The sequence below is a fragment of the Berghia stephanieae genome, chromosome 1, assembly GCF_034508935.2.
Source record: "Berghia stephanieae isolate SIO BIC M18660-M18661 chromosome 1, UCSD_Bste_1.3, whole genome shotgun sequence".
NCBI lineage: Eukaryota > Metazoa > Mollusca > Gastropoda > Nudibranchia > Aeolidiidae > Berghia > Berghia stephanieae.
In genome coordinates, this window is record NC_088360.1 from 6,893,007 (window position 1) to 6,913,163 (window position 20,157).

Here is a 20,157-nt window from a genome sequence, read left to right on the forward strand (position 1 = left end):
ACTGTACCTACCACCCAAAATGAAAATTAAAAATCACATACCAATTCCAAGATTTATACGCTAAATCTATTAGTCATTGCCCATACCAAACATCACTGGAAATGCTTACCTGTTTCCTCACTGTCTTCTTTCCCTTCGATGTGGCTGACGTGACAGTGGTCTCACTTTCCTCATGTCGTTCATCAGAGGCGGCAGTAGACACAGTCTCTACTCTCGTTTGATCCTGAGCTGATGACTCAGCCTGCCTTTCGCTTTGACCATCGATCAGAAACTTCTCCAGTCTGAAGTCTTCTTGTAGGAACATATTGATGTATTCAGGCATCACGACCCCATCCTCCATAACAACCTCTCTCTGGAGGTCGTTCTGTAGATTGGAGTCTGGGGGAGGAGTGTTAGTTTGAAGATTGTTGCATGATTCGTCTCCGTGCTCGACGTGCGATAGGGTAGGGTCTGGTTTTGGACCACTGTGGACAAAAAAAAAAAAAAGAAAAAAAAAGAAAAGATAAAAACAAAGCATGAATGAAATGTCTTGAAATAGATTGCGTGTTTATCATTTTTTCTGGTATTTCTTGTTTGCCCCCGATGTATTGGAGTGATCAACCCGATATTAGAGATAATGGATATGTAACGCATTTCGACGGTTTACTTTTTTTCCTTCTCTGTCATTCTCTCTAGCTCTCTGATGTACAAAATACGTCGTTTGAGGGTTTTTCTCTTGTGCCACATGATTTGGTGAGAAGAAATCTTATTGGCCAGTATGCTCTTTCTTCCAACCTTGATCAGTTGATATGACTAGATAATCAACTGTTTGTAAGTTTTTGTTCTTGCAATCCTGAAACAGCGCTCTAGTTCACAGTCCAAATGATGCTTAATGCACTGTGCTATATTCATTGAACAAAAAAACCATGATAGCATCAGAAGAAACCATTATTCCATAAACTTTTGTTATTCTTTACGATATATGAGCCTAGTATAACCCGATTCTCAGTGAAGTCTGAGGCGAGTTAAAGAAGGCAGGGGAGACAAAATTATGGATTTCATTATTATCCTTAGATAGCTTTACCAACATGCTTTATCTAATTTCTGCCCTCTGATGGTAACACGGCGTCCCTCTTTGATTAAGGTATTTACACACAATGCATTATTTGACTCAGGTATGAATGAGTACTTGACTAAAGGTAATGTTGGATATTGGAAACGTGCTCATACAATAAGAGTGGCCAAAAAGGTGATTTGCAATGAATGAAAATGAGATTTGGCTTCATATGGATTGCTTGGGAAATAGCTGAAGTATGATTTAATCTTGTTATCTCAGTATCTACAATCTTGAGCGGCCATCGCTACGCAAAGATAGATTGTGGTTAGGGGAGGATAAAATAGGAAATGTTAAATACGACCATGTGATTACTAATGTGATCTGGTAAATGCCACATCCAAAGATTCTGGAATAAGACATGTTATGTAGGTATCGTCCTAAATAGCACCCTGCATTATTTTTGTATCACACTATTCCAGATAAAAATGAATGAACATTAAGATACTGTTTTGGTTTTGTGAATTTGCCCATGACATTTAGTGAATATTGAATTATCTCACAAAACAATCCTAAATCAGGACTAAATATTGAATTATATCACAAAAAATCCTAAATCAGGCGGGGAGGGGGGGGGGTACATAATGGTGCCATACTATGTCAAGGACGAAGCTTAGGCAAGAAAGCAAGTAAAAAGTCGGGAGAACATTTGCTGTGCTAGCTGGAGCAATCGACTGGAACGTTGCGATGATCCGGAAATGGTCGTTAACATAAGCATTGCAATTTCGCAAATAAATGAATGAATGAATAAATTAATACAAAATAAATAGATAATGACAATGGTAATAAAATTGATCGAAACTGGCATAATGCTCATTGTGCTCCAAGGATTTGGGGATCTACGTCGATATGTGACCTGGCTATTAGTTAATAATAGTCATGTCAAAGGATTTGGCCACATCGTGTCTTTGATGGCCAAAAACGGAATGGACGTTATACATGAAATTAATAATGATATACATTCCCAGAACTTGAAACCAAAGTGTTTTGAGCTAGCGAAAGAGAGAGAGAGAGAGAGAGAGAGAGAGAGAGAGAGAGAGAGAGAGAGAGAGAGAGAGAGAAAGATATGCTCTTAAAATCAATGAGATAAAAAAGTACGTCAAAATCATAATTTAAGTAATGAACTTTTCACTTACGTTATCAAACGGGTTCCAAACATACTTCAAATAAAACAAATCACTTTTTAACTTAAGCCTAGGAAACAGCTTGAAGTCACAACACAATGTTTGGAACAAATAATAATGAAAATATTATAATCACAATCAAAATTGTCCAAGATTTCTCTCGGATTGTTATTATCTATCTGCATTTTCGATTAAAATCCACAAACAAAGTTTTAACATAAACAATTCTGAACAATTCGTGACCACAGAAAATTTCCTTATTCCAACATTCAGTGCCCGTTGAACCTTTTGATTCGACACATATATACACTTCAGATACTAACAAACTTGACTACTTGCTACCGACAGGAAATCAAATCAATTTTAATCAAAACAGACACAGCTGGTAGGTAGTGAGGCCATTAAATTTTACATTAAATCCAGCAAAGTCCGAAAGTCATTTGCGTAAAAAGAATTAAGTCTGAGGAATTGTCAAGTGGACGTGGAGAGAATCCCAGAACCACTTGTTGAGAGCCCCGAGATACGAGGAGCTAATCCAGGCGTACTATGGACATTGCCTTGTCTCAATAGTCTCCCCCTGGCCTGGTCAAGGAAATACGAAATTCCAAACTGTTTGGACAGTCATCAAGGAGAAAAACGGGGACATGGTTCAAAGAATTAGGAGGAAGAAGTCCCTCACGAGATTGGGGTGGGGTGGGAGTCGGAGTGGGGGGTTGGGGTGTAAGAAGAATAGTAGGTAGTTGGGTAGGGGTTGTTATTAAAAGTGTGTGTGTGGTGGGGGGGGGGGGGTAGAGGGGTTGACAATGCTATAGCCACCTTACCGCACCCTCTTATTCGACCCCATTTGGTTGCACGTGTATGTTTATGTATGTATTGTGAGTGGGTAGGGGTAGTGGATTAAAACATGGGTGGGGGTGAGTGACAGGCGGGAGGAATCGGGTGTGTAATGGTTGTATGTGAAAGTAGATAATGTAGATTTATAGACATATCAATGGATGGATAGATGTATATGTAGACAGATATATAAGTAGAGGGAAAGTATTATATATATATATATATATATATATATATATATATATATATATATATATATATATATATAGGTAGATAAGTACGTAAAAGCTCATTTAAAAATAAATAGAAAAGGATATATGTAAAAGTTACCAATGTGGACTAGAATAGAAGGATGAGGGAGGCAGGGAGAGGGAGGGGAAAAGAAAGAAGGAGGGGAGAGATAGATAGATACAGAAAGAGAGTGAGAGAGAGAGAGAGAGAGAGAGATAGATAGAGAGAGAGGGAGAGGGAGAGGGAGAGAGAGAGAGAGAGAGAGAGAGAGAGAGAGAGAGAGAGAGAGAGAGAGAGAGAGAGAGAGAGAGAGAGAGAGAGAGAATGGCTAGAGTGGAAAAACAAATCAGTCAAAGCAAGGGAAATAAGTGAGGAATAAAACTGTAGAAGAATGACGCAGCGATGCGTGAGATTTGTGTGGGAAGCACGGGAGAGAGGGGAGGGAAATTGCTAATAATTCTTTTTTAAAATGACCAGTCAGTCCACGCCCTGCATGGTTACAATTTATCCTTTTGATTACTCCGTTATCCCTTTTTCTCCATTCTTTCTCCTTTTTTCTTTATCCCAACCCCCTCTCCATACAATTCACAGCCGTTAGTATTTTGCCGGACACTGACCAAACATCCATGTCTCATTTTGACAAGTAAAATTCAATCATTTCTCCGAAAGATATTTTTTTGTTTGTTTGTTGCTTTAGGTCTCTTCCAACACAATTGAGGTTATATGAGAGACCGCTGAAACAAAAAAAAAAAAACAAGCAATCTAACAAAAATAGTACAAATGTAAATCAAAATCATAACCTAAAGATATCATAAGCTAAATTATAAATAACCAAGAACAAACAGGCAGAAGATTTACAGAAAAAAAAATATCCCCTGTCAAAAATACAATCACAAACCAAAGAAGCAGGATAGGCTAGTAAAGAGAAGAAGAAACGACATCACTATCGGATCGTACACCCATGTGAACATCATAGGTATATGATTCAAGGGTGATGCTCCCATCCAACCACCCGCTCCGAAAGATAAAAATGATTCCAAACTTTTCAAATACACAGTCATACATTTGAGTCTTGCGCAGTGGGTATTATGGCAAAATACCCTTTTGCCACGCTTTAAAGTCTCTGGGTTAAGACTTTTGACATGTCGGGAGATGGGGAGAGAGAGAGAGAGAGAGAGAGAGAGAGAGAGAGAGAGAGAGAGAGAGAGAGAGAGAGAGAGGGTGCAACATAATAATAGGTAATAATAATAGGTAAAACTTATCTGGTCAAAATGAGAATAAAAATGTTTAGTCAGAGTACCATAGCGTAGTGATAAGGCACTCGCTATTTGAAAAGGAAGGTCAAGGGTTCGAATTCCTGTTGTTGTACCTTTATTTTTTTTTTTTTTCTAAAAAGTTCTTTTAGTATTATAGTCCTATCACAGACGGACTTTGATACGGATGTGCCGCCTCTTAGATACTTAACGTGTTTGGAAAAAGAGCGTTTAACTATTGTAGGTTAAACAATAAATTTACTTCACATGATGCCCAACGAATGTATCATTGTGCCAAAAGTGAAAACAATAAATGCCTTTTCAATCATATATCTGGTATAAAAGCTGTGTTGGTGTTGCCCCCCCCCCCCCCTCTTTTTTTTTCTTTCCCCCAATTATAGGTCTATCGTTTTGCAAAATAGCATTGTTCAACAACAACAACAGAAAGATACTTTTCATTGCACATCTTGCAGTCTAAATCTTTTTTATATCATGGTGCGCTGGATTAAGCAAAGTTGAATAAAATGGGTATTTTATCACTTGTTTTATTATCTTATCTTCACGACACCCAAATAGGAAAGAGTCATTAAGGAGACTTGAACCATTCTCGAATTTCTCGGACCTTTGAGTACTTTGTCGTGACCAGTTCTGTGCTACACTCATGATTACTCTAACACAAGGACGGAACGACTCGCGCACAAAGCCCGACGCCAACATAGGGCAAGCTCTTCCAATGCCATTCCCACCTCAACCATGCGGAAATAAATTTCTAAAAGCTTTCATTTCAAGTCCTGAGACTGCCTGTTCTCTACTCTACCGTAACCTTGATCTGGTTGACCGTCTGACCATTCCAATTCTGCATTTTTCATCCTCCAGATAAATTGACTTTAGGACTTGCTTTAATCTTCTGATTCAACTAGCTGTTCGGCCGACCCGTTACGTCGTTTATAACACATGGGATAATGGAATTTCCACCATGCCCCAACTCCCAAACACAATCTAGCACGACTTGTGACCAAACTCATTCAACCCCCCCCCCCTTTCCATGTCTATACTTATCATACCGCCCTAATCGTACGAAATCCTTCAATCTTTCTTCAATCATTGATCGGTTGAAATGACCCCGATCTAACACGAATCGCTCAAACCTGAGGTCTCATATTTGAGAATCTTTGAAGGGTTAGATGACATTTAAATCGATCGATATGTGAAAATAAAAAAAAGGTTTTCTGGTTAAACTAAAAGTGTTTTGTCATACACGCAGCTATCATTCTGCTTAGGGGTAATTTCTAAAACCTATTTTTCCACCGTGATAACCCCAAATGTGTTTGGAAGTTCATACTCCCTGCGTTCTTTTTCAATGTACTAAAACATTAATTACGGATCATTGCCATACCTACAAAAAGAATGAAGTAAAAAAAAAATAATAAAAAGGACAATATTCCCATTGTGAGCTGGGTATTTGATAAAGTTATGCAATTAAGCTCATAACAGTATCATAATGTAGATGAAGGTAGTTTATCACATTAATCTAAAGATGTCCCGACTGTCACGGAGCAAAGCGCTTTGAGCACGTTTAGTGGATATTGCGCTTTATAAAAGCTCAACTTTTTATTTTCAAGAATGCAGCGATCTGTTTTGATCCTTATCTTTTATAACACAAATCTAATGAATCTTTTTAAAGACGAAGTAGGTCAATAAAGGTTTCGTAGCCAAAATAATAAGAATGAGATTTGATTGTCACCGTATGCCGGAATTTGTTAATAATTGAATAATTTATAAAAGTGGAGTGGGAAGGGCGGGGGAGTTTTGGGTCTTTCGTTCCCCCAAACACAAGTGTTCCATTCAGTGGATTCTACACAAACAATGAAAGGCTGCAATAAATATGAATCCCCTTTACTCCACGGCTCTTTTGCCATTTTTGACCCCCATCAGAATGGTGACCTTGAATTTATCTGAACTTGAATAAAACAGGACAGGCTTGCTGAAATCTCTTTGAAGTCTTGAGTTTGAGACTTTTGACAAATTGAGCGTTTGCCTAATCGATCGATATTTTAAAGTAAAAATTTAATGACCAAAATGAAAATAAAGTATATTGCCAGATAACGGGGAGGGTGACATTTTCAAAAAATAGCTCGACTGTAGTGGAGAATCTTCCAGCCAATGCGCATTGCAATGAGACACATGATTGCATTCTTAGCATTGCCAATACTTTTATCGTCAATTGGAGCTGTTTTGTCGTTTTGGTAATTATTGCTATCGATGCTGAAATCTCATCGGCTCCCAAAGTTCTTAACTTTTTTTTTTTAAACTTCGAATGTATCTAGCTTGTTTAAAGTATTCGTGAAGTATCATGACATTTACAGCAAATAAATGTTCAAATTCGCCACTCCTTCTCTAAAACTAAAAGCAAAAATATTATATATTTTAGTAAATTGTAACGTGTTCACGAAATTTTCAAAACTATATGGTGAATATCCCTGTTTGTCTAAGGATATACGTAACTTCATGGGTGTTTGCATATGTGTGTATGTGGTCGTGTATGTATGTGTGATGTATGTATAAATGTCGTATGTGTTTGTGCGCATGTGTGTGTGTGTGTGTGTGTGAATGTGTGTATTAATATGTGTGACCAGTAACCACTTTTGTGGCCCGTCCTTGTTTTGGCTAATCAAATACTCCCACGGTGTCAGGCCATTCAAATACCACTGTGTGACCAGCGGCTCTTAGAAATAAGAACTCTCGGTCGTCTATTGTCCAAATAAAAAAGCTGGGCAAGCTTTTATAATAATTCCCTTTTCACTTTACTTTGGTAAAGCCTGAATGTGCTGTCCTTGGCTAGAATAACTATAATGCATTGTCATATAATGCCACGCCCTTATCTTCACAAATCTACATCCACCCTAATTCTATCACGACGAAAGCTGTTCTCTTTTTATGGGGAAAAAATACAAACATATTCTAATAGCTTTTCTTTATATAAAGTCAATATTAGTCTTACTTTCTGGCTCAATCAAATGATCACTAGCTCTGACTGGCAAACCGAATCGTGGTGACCAACATTCAAATGTTTATGAAAACTTAACCGATAATCATCATTTAAAAAAAAGATGGAATATTTGATTAGGATGGATCACGACTTTTGCTGGCTAGAGAAGACAGTCCAAAGTTATTTGACGTCATCCACATTCTAAATATCAAAATAAGTGCACCGAACCCCAAGTAAAATGTCTTTGTAACTCACATGTTTATGTTATATCATTGCATATATTATCATGGGTTTAATTTGATACAGAAAAACCCCCAAACAACCAAGTGATAAGAATAATTAAAACAGTCGTCAATCAATAAATACATTTTTAAAAAATTGTTTAATTTAGAAAATATTCTTTATTTAATTTTGTCAGTCAAAAAGAAATTTTAAGTTCTTTAACTATTACATGTGTAACGGAATTGTCCTATGGTGACCGAAAATATACCACTTTTGATCAAAAGAACATTTAGTTAATATATCGATATATTTAGATGGCCTCCAACATGTCTCTGGTTTATAATCATTTTAATCTCTCGATATAACAATGAAGTTAAATTCTCTTATCGAAATGTGAGCTAAATCTATCATGATATGTCATAATTCTCTATATACAGCTCACGGGGATCATAGATCTTCCAGAGAGATAATATGATCTTCTCGAAAACCAACTTTGTGGATTGAAATAACAATAAAATAATCCCCCCCCCCAAAAAAAAATCTTTAAAAAAAGAAAAAAAAATCCAACCAACCAAACAAACAACAAAACAACAACAAGAGACTGAATAAAGAGATATTAGACTATCTAATTTGATGATTTAAAAATTATTAACCTGAAAAATAATAATATTTATGTAAACAGACACAATAAGGAGGACTTCATAATACAAACTCAAAGAAGTGTTTCGTCCACTTGACAAGACTCGTAGAATTATTCTAACATTGAAAAACTGCAATGTTCAGACAACCTAGTCCCTTACGTCAATCTTATTTCCCTCTTGCATTATCTATTGCTTGATAATGATTATATTAAAAATAATTTTGGAATCAGTATAATGTGGTCGTTGTTTGTTTTTTGTTTTGTTTCTAAGGGTTTTACGGCGCTTGCAAAACATTGAGGTCATATCAGTGCGAAGAAAATGGAATAGTTAAACCATTCTAGATTTACAATCAAAGCACCCAAGAAAAAGTAAAACAAAGGGGAATTACTTTAAAATAAGGAACATATCTCGATTCAAAGAGCATATCATCAATATTCTTAGTTTGAGATCATCTTAAAGTCTCATCCAGACACCAGCACAGGATCCCACACTCAAATGTTTACAGAATACATAAGTAACAATGCATAACAGAGAGACGATTTTCAAGGAAAAAATATATCTCCCAAAACTATAACAATACATTTGACTGTTTCCCTCCCACGTAAGGACTCCAGCCAGGGCTGGGACAAAACTAAGTAATCCCATTCCAAGACAAAGGCAGAAAGCAACTCGGAAAATAGATATAAGGTGATAGATGACACAACGTGACCTCCTGCCCACCATGGGACGTCAAAGGACCCCGCCCAGGTTTAATGTAGTTAATCAGAACTATTGTGTCTATATAAATAATGTCTACTTAGCCCTGAGTGAGTGGGATTTCAAAAAGAAATTGGTTCCCTCTAGAGAGAGGGGAAATATTTCACAGTAGATAGTGTAAGACTTTTTTGGTGCAGTTAGGGAGGGGAGGATTAGTAGAGAATCTAAGCATACATCATGCCTGTACAGACAAGAAAACAAAATATTAACCTAAACGATAAAGAGCACCTACACACAGACGTAGAGAAAACAACTTGTCGTAAAACAATCAAGACAGAGGGACGTGATCCTTGACTGGCCCATTTTTGTATTACTCCAGATTCTCCCATTTCATTTATCAGAACGGAACATTCTGGAATTCCAGATCATAGCACTCCAAAACTTTCCAAGACTTAATCAACAAGCCAGAGTTTTAATAAGGGGATTCAAGAGTCCATGCCTAGACAAACAATAACACTAGATTGCGACATGTTAACTTTCAGTGTCAGACACTTTTTGACTTTGTTGCCAATTTACGAACCATTATAAAAATCAATTGGGAAAAATGCCTATATTATTTCTCACACGCAGAGTTTAGTTCATGTGTAAAGTAAAATGAAATTCACATTTTCTAATATCGATCTTTTACTTTGTGCTTTAAAAACCTAATTTTCTTCATTGGCTTTATTCCATCACTTTAAAAGTAATAAATTCAGAATCGTGATATTTTAAAAAAAGCCACGTGAAGATGAAATAATGCTATAATCATTATAGCATTCTTTCATCTTCACGTGGCTTTTTTACTATAATGCCACCAAATTTCATACAACGCCAGATTTTTTTTTAAAAATGGCATTGAAAGTGACAAAGTGACATTACAGCAACCACCTATCTTCCGTCGTATTGGTCAACGCTTCCCTTTTATTATCTTGACGGAATCCCAAGCCCTCTAACGTTATGTCCACAAGGATTCTGCCTATCTGATCGGCGGCCTCTTCTAAAACTTCTATTGTACACCATCAAAAAGCATTTCCCACATTCTGGCAAGAAAACAATTTTAGAAGTCTCAGCTTTCCGTCTTTTGATACCTTTGGTGTGATTTTAATTGATGAACATTTGAGGTAAAAAGCCTTCTAGAGCTAGCCAAACTGTAAAGAGGGATCCTCTACGTTTTTTTTTAGTGTGTATGTGGTTAAAAAGAAAAATGAAAGCAGGTGTTTTGTTAGCGTAAGCTTGACTTCTCCTCACGACTATTCTGCTATCACTATAATTCCATTACAATTTAAAGCCGGTTGAAATGACAGTCAAAATAATTCGTCTTTAGGCGACAATCCTCACTAAGGTGATAATATAATTGTTATCTCTGGGGAACATTGTTCAACGAATTGAACATTGCCGTCTGAATTAAAATTGAATTTTTCTCCTGAAATGAACAACAATCTTTACAGGCCGACTTTTTCATTATTTGCAACCGTTTGTAAAATGATTTTATCATTACCGAGACTCAACAACAATAACAACAACAACAACAACAACAACAAAAGTATTACCTGAAAAACGTTGATGTAGAAGAAAACACACTTATATGCACCCCATTTCCCCCCTGTGCATCGATAATTGTAGGATGGAAACAATTCTCGGATATTTCTGCAAAACAGTACGAAGCTTCACTCTAAATACAATCGAAAACCATAACTGAAGGCCCATAATGTTACCTCAAAAAAGGCCAGTCTCTGATAGATCTCATTCCATTAGACAACGACCAAATAATCAGTTGAAATAAACCCGTTTTATGACCACTAAGATTTTTATACTCAAATAGTCTTTCGCTTTAACTTTTCTACAGTGACTTCTGAATTTTAGAGGATATGGTTACCGCAGTTGTTAAAACACTCATCTCAAAAGCAAAAACAGACAAGCATCGGTCTTGCGGTTTGATCGAAAGTTTTTCTTCCTCCCCTCCAGCAGTGATTGGGCAATTTGGACACTTTGATTTAGCAAAAATTACTTGACAATAGATAAGCGTCCGATTGTTACTGTCCATTTAAGGCTACAGAAACTTGGATAAACTCATTGTAACCCTGAAGTACTACTTACCTAGATTACATAGGAAAGATAGAAATAGAAGTCGGAGAAGGAGTGTTTTGTGAATACGCAATCAAAAGATAGACCCAACAAACGAAAACAATACAAAGACATATCATTTTGTGGCGCTACATCTACAGGAAGAGGAGGGAGATGAAAGCCATCCGATGTACTCGTGGTGATGAATTCGTCCAACTATACGATATGTGCACATTAACTGACCTAATTTTTGGCTTATTTTGACAGTTTCTAATGAATATTTTACGTTGGTTTCAGAGTATTTCAATTTCATTAATGAGATCATAACAATTTGAGTTATTATTGACATTTTAGGTAAGTCGGTCACACTCAACTATTTTGACATATTTCGAAATCCCCATTGATAAAACTCGGCCGTCTCAAGTTTCAATTATATCTATCCCCATTGATAAAACTCGGTCGTTTCTAGTTCAACCATGTTTTTGTCTGGTGCTCTCCAACAATCTCATCTCAAAAATAACATTATTATTTTCGTGCTTCACTGGTACAACAAGAGTAAAAAGGGGGAGGGGGGGGGGGGGCAAAGGAAAGCCCGAAATAGAAGTCAGAGAAGGAGTGTTTAGTGAAAACACAAACAAAAGGTAGATTCAACAAACGAAAACAATACAGTAAAGGAAAGGAACTGCGTCGAGGACGGGGGAAAATAAGACCACCTTGTAAATGACACAGTGGATTTGTATTGAGTCCATCTACTCATGGGGAAGACTGAAGTGCTTGGGTGCATTTTTTTCTGCCTGGTCCAAAAATCTGAGAGAAAAATCTGTGGTCACAGTCCAGCGGTTTTAAGCTTTTGTATTGAGTAACTATGAGATTGCTATCAAGCATTTACTGTTCTGTCTATCCCCGTCTTTCTCTCTCTCTCTCTTCTTCTTCTTCTCTTGCCATCGGTGAATCACTGAAGGGAGACGTGTTTTTAGTGGCAATTTATTCTATCTCTTTGGAAATTGTATATCCTTTTTATATCTGGTGAAGATGGCAGTGAACTAAATAAGTAAATAAAAGAATAAGTAACAAAATCGGTTGTAGCCATGGTAATGGTGGTGGTGGTGGTACTACAACAACAACAACAATAACTACTACTACTACTACTACTACTACTACTACTACTACAACAACTATTACTACTACTACTACTACTATTACTACTACTACTACTACTACTACTACTACTACTACTACTACTACTACTACTACACTACTACACTACTACTACCACTACTACTACCACTACTACCACTACTACTACCACTACTACCACTACTACTACCACTACTACTACTACTACTACTACTACTACTACTACTACTAGTACTACTACTACTACTACTACTACTACTACTACTACTACTATGTTTTTGTTTTTAAGGGTTTCACGGCGCTTGCAACACATTAAGGTTATATTAGCGCCAGTAAAAAGGAAGAAAATGGGATAGTAAAACGTTCTATAATTACATATAAGCACCCAAGAAAAAGTAAGACATAGGGGAACTGGGAATAAATAGGGATCATATGTAGATTCCAAGAGCATACCACCAAAGTACTTAGTTTGACATCACATATAAGTCTCATCCGGACACAAGCACAAAATCCAACAAAAAGGAATACACTCAAATGCTTACATTATACATTCAAAATAACAAATATAATAATACATAACAAAGAGATGATTTACAAGGAAAAAATATCATCTCCCAAAACAATAACTATGCATTTGACTGTTTCCCTCCCATCTAGGACTCCAGCCAGGGTCAGGACAAAGCCAAGTAATCGCATTCCAAGACAAAGACAGAAATCATGTTGTTAAACAGATATAAGGGGATAGAAGGCACGGTATGTACCCCCCTGCCCATTATGGGAGGTCAGGAACCCCACCCATATACTACTACTACTACTACTACCACTACTACTACTCCTCCTCCTCCTCCTCCTCCTACTACTACTACTACTACTACTACTACTACTACTACTACTACTACTACTACTACTACTACTACTACTACTACTACTACTACTACTACTACTATACTACTAATATACTACTACTATTATTATTATTATTATTATTATTATTATTATTATTATCATTGTCATTATTTTTATTAATATTATTAGTGTTTAGTGACAAACAAAAGCATCCATAACATATTCCGAGCTATGCATATGTAAAAGCAGCATCAATCAATTTTGCATCTTTGACATCGTTTTTGACCAAATCTGATTTCAATTACGAATTTCTATTGTTTTTTTTGAAGCAAAGAAACGGAACGTAGCGCCATGGCTAATGGTAGAGTTTTGACAATGTGCAATTCTCATGCTTTCAAATTTAAATTAGAAATAGTCATGGACGTGTGAGCTGAAATTGTGACTTGACCTATTGAAGCACCTCGCAGTTATGAGGAAAATCCGTTTTCACGTGGCATGTGATCAGAATGTAAAAAAGTCAAAACATGATAAGATTTATAATGTTTTTCTCCTCTGGACACACTTTTATGCTCGTTGGAGTAGTATTTCTTAAGGGCATCCGCCATTGCTCCGATAATTTAGAACCAGTTGCTAAGTTACTTTGCGTCATTACGCGGGAAGTGACGTCACGACTGATGAAGGCTATTCTGAATGATTTTGTAGTGCTTTTTAATCCCCGCGAGTGTTAATTGTTGATTTTTAAAGTTAACCACACCGACTTCAATTTTATCTCCTAAAAATGACGAAATTTTAAATGTTCAAGCACGCAGGTCTGATGTACCTTTGATCACCCCATCCTGCATTGGCGTATTTATTGTCCACAGACAAAACCTCTCCACCTAACCCTGTACTCTGTCTAGCTGTATCCCATAACTCAAGCTGTGTCTCAAGACTTTTTCGAGTCCCTTCTCCAGATACGTTTTGGTACTCCCCTTTCCTTTTTACCTTGTGCTCCATTTTTGCTAGACATCAATAAATACATTTAGACCGACCAAAAAAAACAACAAAATATGAAAACCTTAGACTGAAACTGACAAATATTTTATTGGTTTACAACGGTCTGGTTTCCAGATTTTATGGACTTTTAATTTTGCAGAAATTGAACCCACCTCGATTCGCAATTGGACGAAAAGATACCCTGTTCTATGAATATACTTTTCGTGTCTAAATATCTAAAATGGTGTCCACGATACAAACCTCCCGGAGATTGGAAAAGTCTGGATCATAAAATACAACTATCGACTTAGCACATTAAAAATACATCAGGAAAACTCCAGACTTCATCCTTGACTCTGATACCCATCTATACTGTTTGTAATATTTCATGAATTGAGTCAAGTGAGCATGAAGCGTTCCTAGCTTAATTCAGAGAGGGAGGACAACATTAGCAACGGACCACTGGATCTGTGTTACACTTCTCTTTCCTTACTCCTCCTCCGTCCGTCATCGCCCTTGGTCACTCGTGTATTACGATCTAAGATCATGACCGCCCCGTAAGCTACTCTGGCGTCACTGGCCGGTACTCGGAACCCCCGGACACCTGGGAATCCACCCCGTCATTAACGGCCTTGCTGAAATCGCATAGACGAGACATTCTTAATGGTAGAATCATTATCCCGTCTTGTACAGGGGATTAAAGACTGATTTGATGATAATTTGGAGCAGATCAGCAAGCTCCTACGACATGGGCAAGGAGATTCTGTATTGGTCACTATTATCAAAACAAATAAATACTATGAATATGTCTTTATATAATAGCCCATTTCCAGGAATCAACAAAGCATGCTTAGTGCACTTCACGATGTTTGTCCACCGGGCTATAAAAAACCCAAGTTTCCAATTCTTATTGCCAGGTACTCATTCACACCTGAATAGACTGCGGAATTGTGTGTGAAGTTTCTTCCCCAAGGGCAGAGCGACTGTTTTGTTTGTATGGTCGTTTTCACAAGGATCAAAACTCTCTCCTCCCTCAACCTTCACCCACCAATTTTTAACATCTATCTCCTAGGAGAAATGTACCCTACTGAGATTGAGAAGGAAAAGAAAATTCGTCTCAGAAGATTAAAAAGCGCCATCAAGTATTGTTGAAGTGGTAAATGAATGGTTGTTGCTTACAGTTAATGTCCCATGCAATGTAAAGTGGACTTTGAGTGGATCATGGCATTGTTCCCTGGCCTTGCTTTGTAGAGTGCAGTCCCCAACAATCGCCACAAACCCTAAAACTGCAACATTACAATTTTCCATTTCATGCCCCAAGAAATCTGAAAGGCGAGGAATTTACTCTGGTCCTTAATGCACTTTATAATGTTTAGATGTGTTCGTGTGCGATGACAGACAATAGGTCGGTAATACAAATAATATCGTATTTTATTTTTATGGTTGTATTTTTTTCTGGTTCTTTACAAAAATAAAATGCATATCGAAGATAAACATCTATAATGACGTCTATGTACTTTAAATGGCAAGTAAAGCATTCTTTGCTGTCTTTTAATGTTGAATAAAGTGTATATCTTATTATCCTCATGAATACAACGTTGATCTTTTTTATGCAAAAAAAAAAAAAATATAATAATAATAAAAATAACTTTAAAAAATAACACTGATTTGACTTTCTTATGACTCTAAAACTGATTTTTTTTTAAAAAAGCAAACAAGTTATTCACATCATAATACATCTCTTTTATATAGCGCATTTTCAAGGATCACAGCTCGTTTGATGCGTTTCAAGAAGTTGAGGTTACCCCTCACCCCTCCCCTCCTCCCCCCCCCCTTTCACTTGTCCTTCCTCTTCAGCTTTATCACTATATAAAATGCTACTTTTCAGAATTATATTAAGGAATCTTATTTGCGATGTTAACGTTTTGACTTCTCTATATTTAAAGATCAATTCTTTGATTAACTTTGCAGTACATTAAAACAAAAGGGGAAAGACACACACACACACACACACACACACAGAGAGAGAGAGAGAGAGAGAGAGAGAGAGAGACAGGAAGGAAGAGAGAGAGAGAGAGAGAGAGGAAGGAAGAGAGAGAGAGAGAGAGAGAGAGAGAGAGAGAGAGAGAGAGAGAGAGAGAGAGAGAGAGAGAGAGGAAGAAAAGGTTAACTGAAAGAAAACAGGAATTTAGAATTCCGTGAATAGCTTTTATAGTAAATCCTCTATAATTTCCACAATAACACTTCCGTGTGGTAAGTGTATGTGTATGCATATTATTATCCCCGGTTGACAGAAAGTTTTGCGATTAAAATTGAAATTCTAATCACATGATTGATAAATGCTTATCTAATTTTTTTAAAAAGTCACATTTACAACGCTTGTAACTTTATCCATGTCTGACTATGAGCTAGATGTATCCCACTGGGTCAATTTTATTTATTGGTAGCCTACATGAAATACAAAATAAAATTAATCTGTTTTTCTTTCATTATAAAAATCAATGAGGCATTTTAAAACATTGCTCATGTATTTATATCATTTTAAACAACTTCTTGAAAAATTCAACAATTTTGGAATCTCCCCACCAAATTGCAAACTGGAAACCATGTACCTACAGTACGCATTAAAAATTGCTCACGGATTTATTTCATTTTAAACAACTTCTTCAAAAAGTTTAACAATTAATTTTGGAAACTGCCCACTGAATTGCCAAGCTGGTAACCACGTCCCTGCGAGTCGAGTGTATTCAGGTCCTTTGATTCAGTTTTAACATCTTCAACCTGACCTCTCTCTTTCTTTCACAAAATAAATAAACGTTTCGCTTACATTTCACTTGGGGTAGCCGGCCGACTCACCTTGACCTTTATGACCGTAAATACTGAATAAAGAGAGAGAGAGAGAGAGAGAGAGAGAGAGAGAGAGAGAGAGAGAGAGAGAGAGAGAGTATGCAATTTACTAAACATTGAATAAATTGAACTAATGGTAATGTTAACTATAGTCCACGAAACGAGGAAACGTACAAAAATTACTCTCTTAAAATATCCTGAAATTATATATGTAAAATGACAATTCAGTAAAAATTAGAATGCTAAAAATTAAGAAAATTATATCCACTAAAATTTGCTCAAATCGCTATTCAAGGGTTCCCAAGCCAACAACATCCCTCAACATGTGGGATGGAAGAAGGTAAAATACTAGAGACAAAGCTATAGCCTGTCAGATACCTGTTTTACACCTGAGTTTGTTGAAAGCCTTTTCCAAAGTCTCAACATCGAGCCGCGGTACTTGACCAAGGGATCTATACGTCAGACTCTGAGCGCCTTACCACACGACCTCAGGCCTCACTATTGTGGAGATACAGAATAATAAAGATTCTCCCATCATATAAACGTCCGATTTGAGCAGGAGTGACCCATCTCGTCTATGTGAGAAAAATAGAGATTTTTAATCTCGCTCCAAGAAAATTAGAAAAGGCTCGACCCCAGGACCTCTTCCCCTTCTCCCAGGTCACAATGGAATGCCAGTGAGGAAATAAAGATATAACAATAATACATACGGGGCATGAACCCTAGACAGTAAAGTCTCGATTTGACCAGGGGATGATCTCAGCAGAACAGACTGTGAATTCTTACAGAACAATGAGAGCAATGATAATAGTCGCAGTAGTATCCAAAATGACTGGTGAAAAAACCTTGTTGATGCATTGTACAATACTGCCGTAGGTTACTTTGGAAAAAAGGCGTTTACAAAATTTTGGCCAGAAAATTCGTCCTTCAAATATAGATCGATTAAAGTGACCCTCATCATTGGAAAAAAACACCTCTCAAACCTGGGATTTCTCCCAGGTTTGATATTGCTAAGTCCCAGGTTTGAGAGTTTTTGACAAGAAGAGAGCCATTTTAATCGATTGATATTTGAAGTACGAATTTTCTGACCAAAATTTTAACTTTTTTTTTCCAGAGCACGATAGAATAGAGGAATGTTTAAACCCATTTGCCACTGTAGAGATGAAGACTTTGTCCACGATATCTGGAAATTCCCGAAGGCTCCTATTAACAGTTGCCAGATAGTTTGAATGTTAAATTGCAAACTAATTGTTTGGGAATTTTGGACAATGTGATAATATTCATACCATCACGTTTGTACAATTTACTTACAAATATGAACATAGTATAGAACTGTGACAGTGAATGTGTTTTAGACAGGCCTAATTTATTTCTTCCCAAAGTTCAAAATGTCATCTGTTTTGAATCAATATAGCAAGAGGGAACGCCTTTGATACACAAATTAAAATATATTATATTTTGAAGAATGCTCCGTAAAACCAAATACTATAATACATCACAAGGTGTTCAATCATTTATGTTTTCCACCTGTAAGTCATCCATTTGTGCAAAGGTTGTGGCAATGCAATAAATTGCTTCTTTCTTTTCTTAAATTACCCGTGTTATTTTGTGTAAAATGTATTTTAAACGCCAAAGAACAGCCGCAATACCTAGAAGGTTAAATAAAATGATTTTTCAAAGACTAACAAGCCATCGAATCCAAAGTACAAATAATATTACACAAACTGTTATGGTCTCATTGATTGAATAGAAAAACATAGTCTTAAACCAACGCAACCAACAAAAACAAAAAAGAAAAAAAACCAAACAACCCCCCCCCCAAAAAAAAACAACAACAGACAACAAACAAACAATAAAACCAACTAATTTTAAAACGAACCAATAACTGCGAACAGTAAAAAGAAATGCATATCATTTTTTGCATGTAGAATTGAATACCTTAACCATAAATTTGCGAAAGTAACTTTATAAGAGTACAACTTCTTAAAACTTCAAAATTAAGACGGATAGTATTTTCTAAAATCCCAAACTGTCAGTTCCCGGAAACTTTACGTGATTCGAAACATTCCGGACTATAATATATGACCTACCATCTCAAAGCGGTATCACCTTGAGATGAAATAGATCCTGGGAATTGAATGTGTAACTACAAAAATATAACTCTTTGGGTTAATATAAATAAGTCATTTTGGAAAATAAAAACAATTTCAAACATTGAAAGTTTCTATTCTATCATTTGAATTCTAATTCAGTTTTCAGGGTCCGATTCAAAGTAAAAGCTACTGTTTTGAGACAATGGATCACATACTGTATATCAATTTTGAGGCCAGTATTCTCAAAACGATATCTTTTCGGAGCAAAATTGATGCTAAAAATCAAATTTTCAGGTTGGGTTTTAAAAATAAATCAGTTGAAATATATGCCTTTATTGAGGAGAGAGAGAGAGAAAGAGAGAGAGAGAGAGAGAGAGTGAGAGGGGGAGAGAGAGAGAGAGAGAGAGAGAGAGAGAGAGAGAGAGAGAGAGAGACAGAGAGAGAGAGAATACTTTTTCAAATTTGCAATAAGCTAAAATACCCAAACTCTGATAGGTTTGCCTTTGAACTCAGTGCCCTCACCCGGTTCATTCTGTCATAATACATATCACGTTATTTTTGAATTTCTACCCAAGAGTAAAATACAGATCGAGGAACTTCTAAAGTCGCAATAGTGTTTTATAAGAGACGATGCGTATCAATGTCAGGCTGTGCCAAATCGGTAAACATTGTTTCGCTCATTATGTTCATTTTTAACATATTTAAAATTTGGCTTTGGTTTTCACAGCTTTCTTTCTTCAGTTGGGTGATTGCTTCTCACTAAATTCTCTCTATCAGACCTAATTTTTAAAAATTTAAACAGCTTTGTGTTTTTATAGGATTAATATGACGGATGGAAATGGTGTGCATTTTACTTAAACACTTACCATAAATATTTATTTAAGCAACATACTGTTAACATTGAGAACGTACAAAGACGAGCTACTAGACTTTTGCCTGACATTCGACATCTATGTTATTTAGAAAGATTGAAGTATCTAAATTATGTGCCTTCACTGAAATATCGTAAAATAATTAAGAGGTGATCTTATTCATATCTAAATATAGACTTGTGCATGGTTCTTACAATATGG

General features: G+C 36.4%; 1 protein-coding gene across 4 annotated transcripts in view; it reads right to left on the minus strand.

Annotated features, from left to right (window-relative positions):
* Positions 1 to 20,157, minus strand: part of LOC144967111 (uncharacterized) — a 123,504-nt gene that overhangs the window by 33,000 nt on the left and 70,347 nt on the right. For 3 of the 4 annotated variants that reach the window (XM_078903961.1, XM_078903969.1, XM_078903953.1), the window contains exon 5: positions 110 to 464. In XM_078903961.1, coding sequence (XP_078760087.1) covers positions 110 to 464 — 355 coding nt within the window. Of the gene's footprint in view, positions 1 to 109; positions 465 to 2,229; positions 2,816 to 20,157 lie in introns of those variants that run through there. The other variant, XM_078903976.1, reaches the window with a different exon arrangement.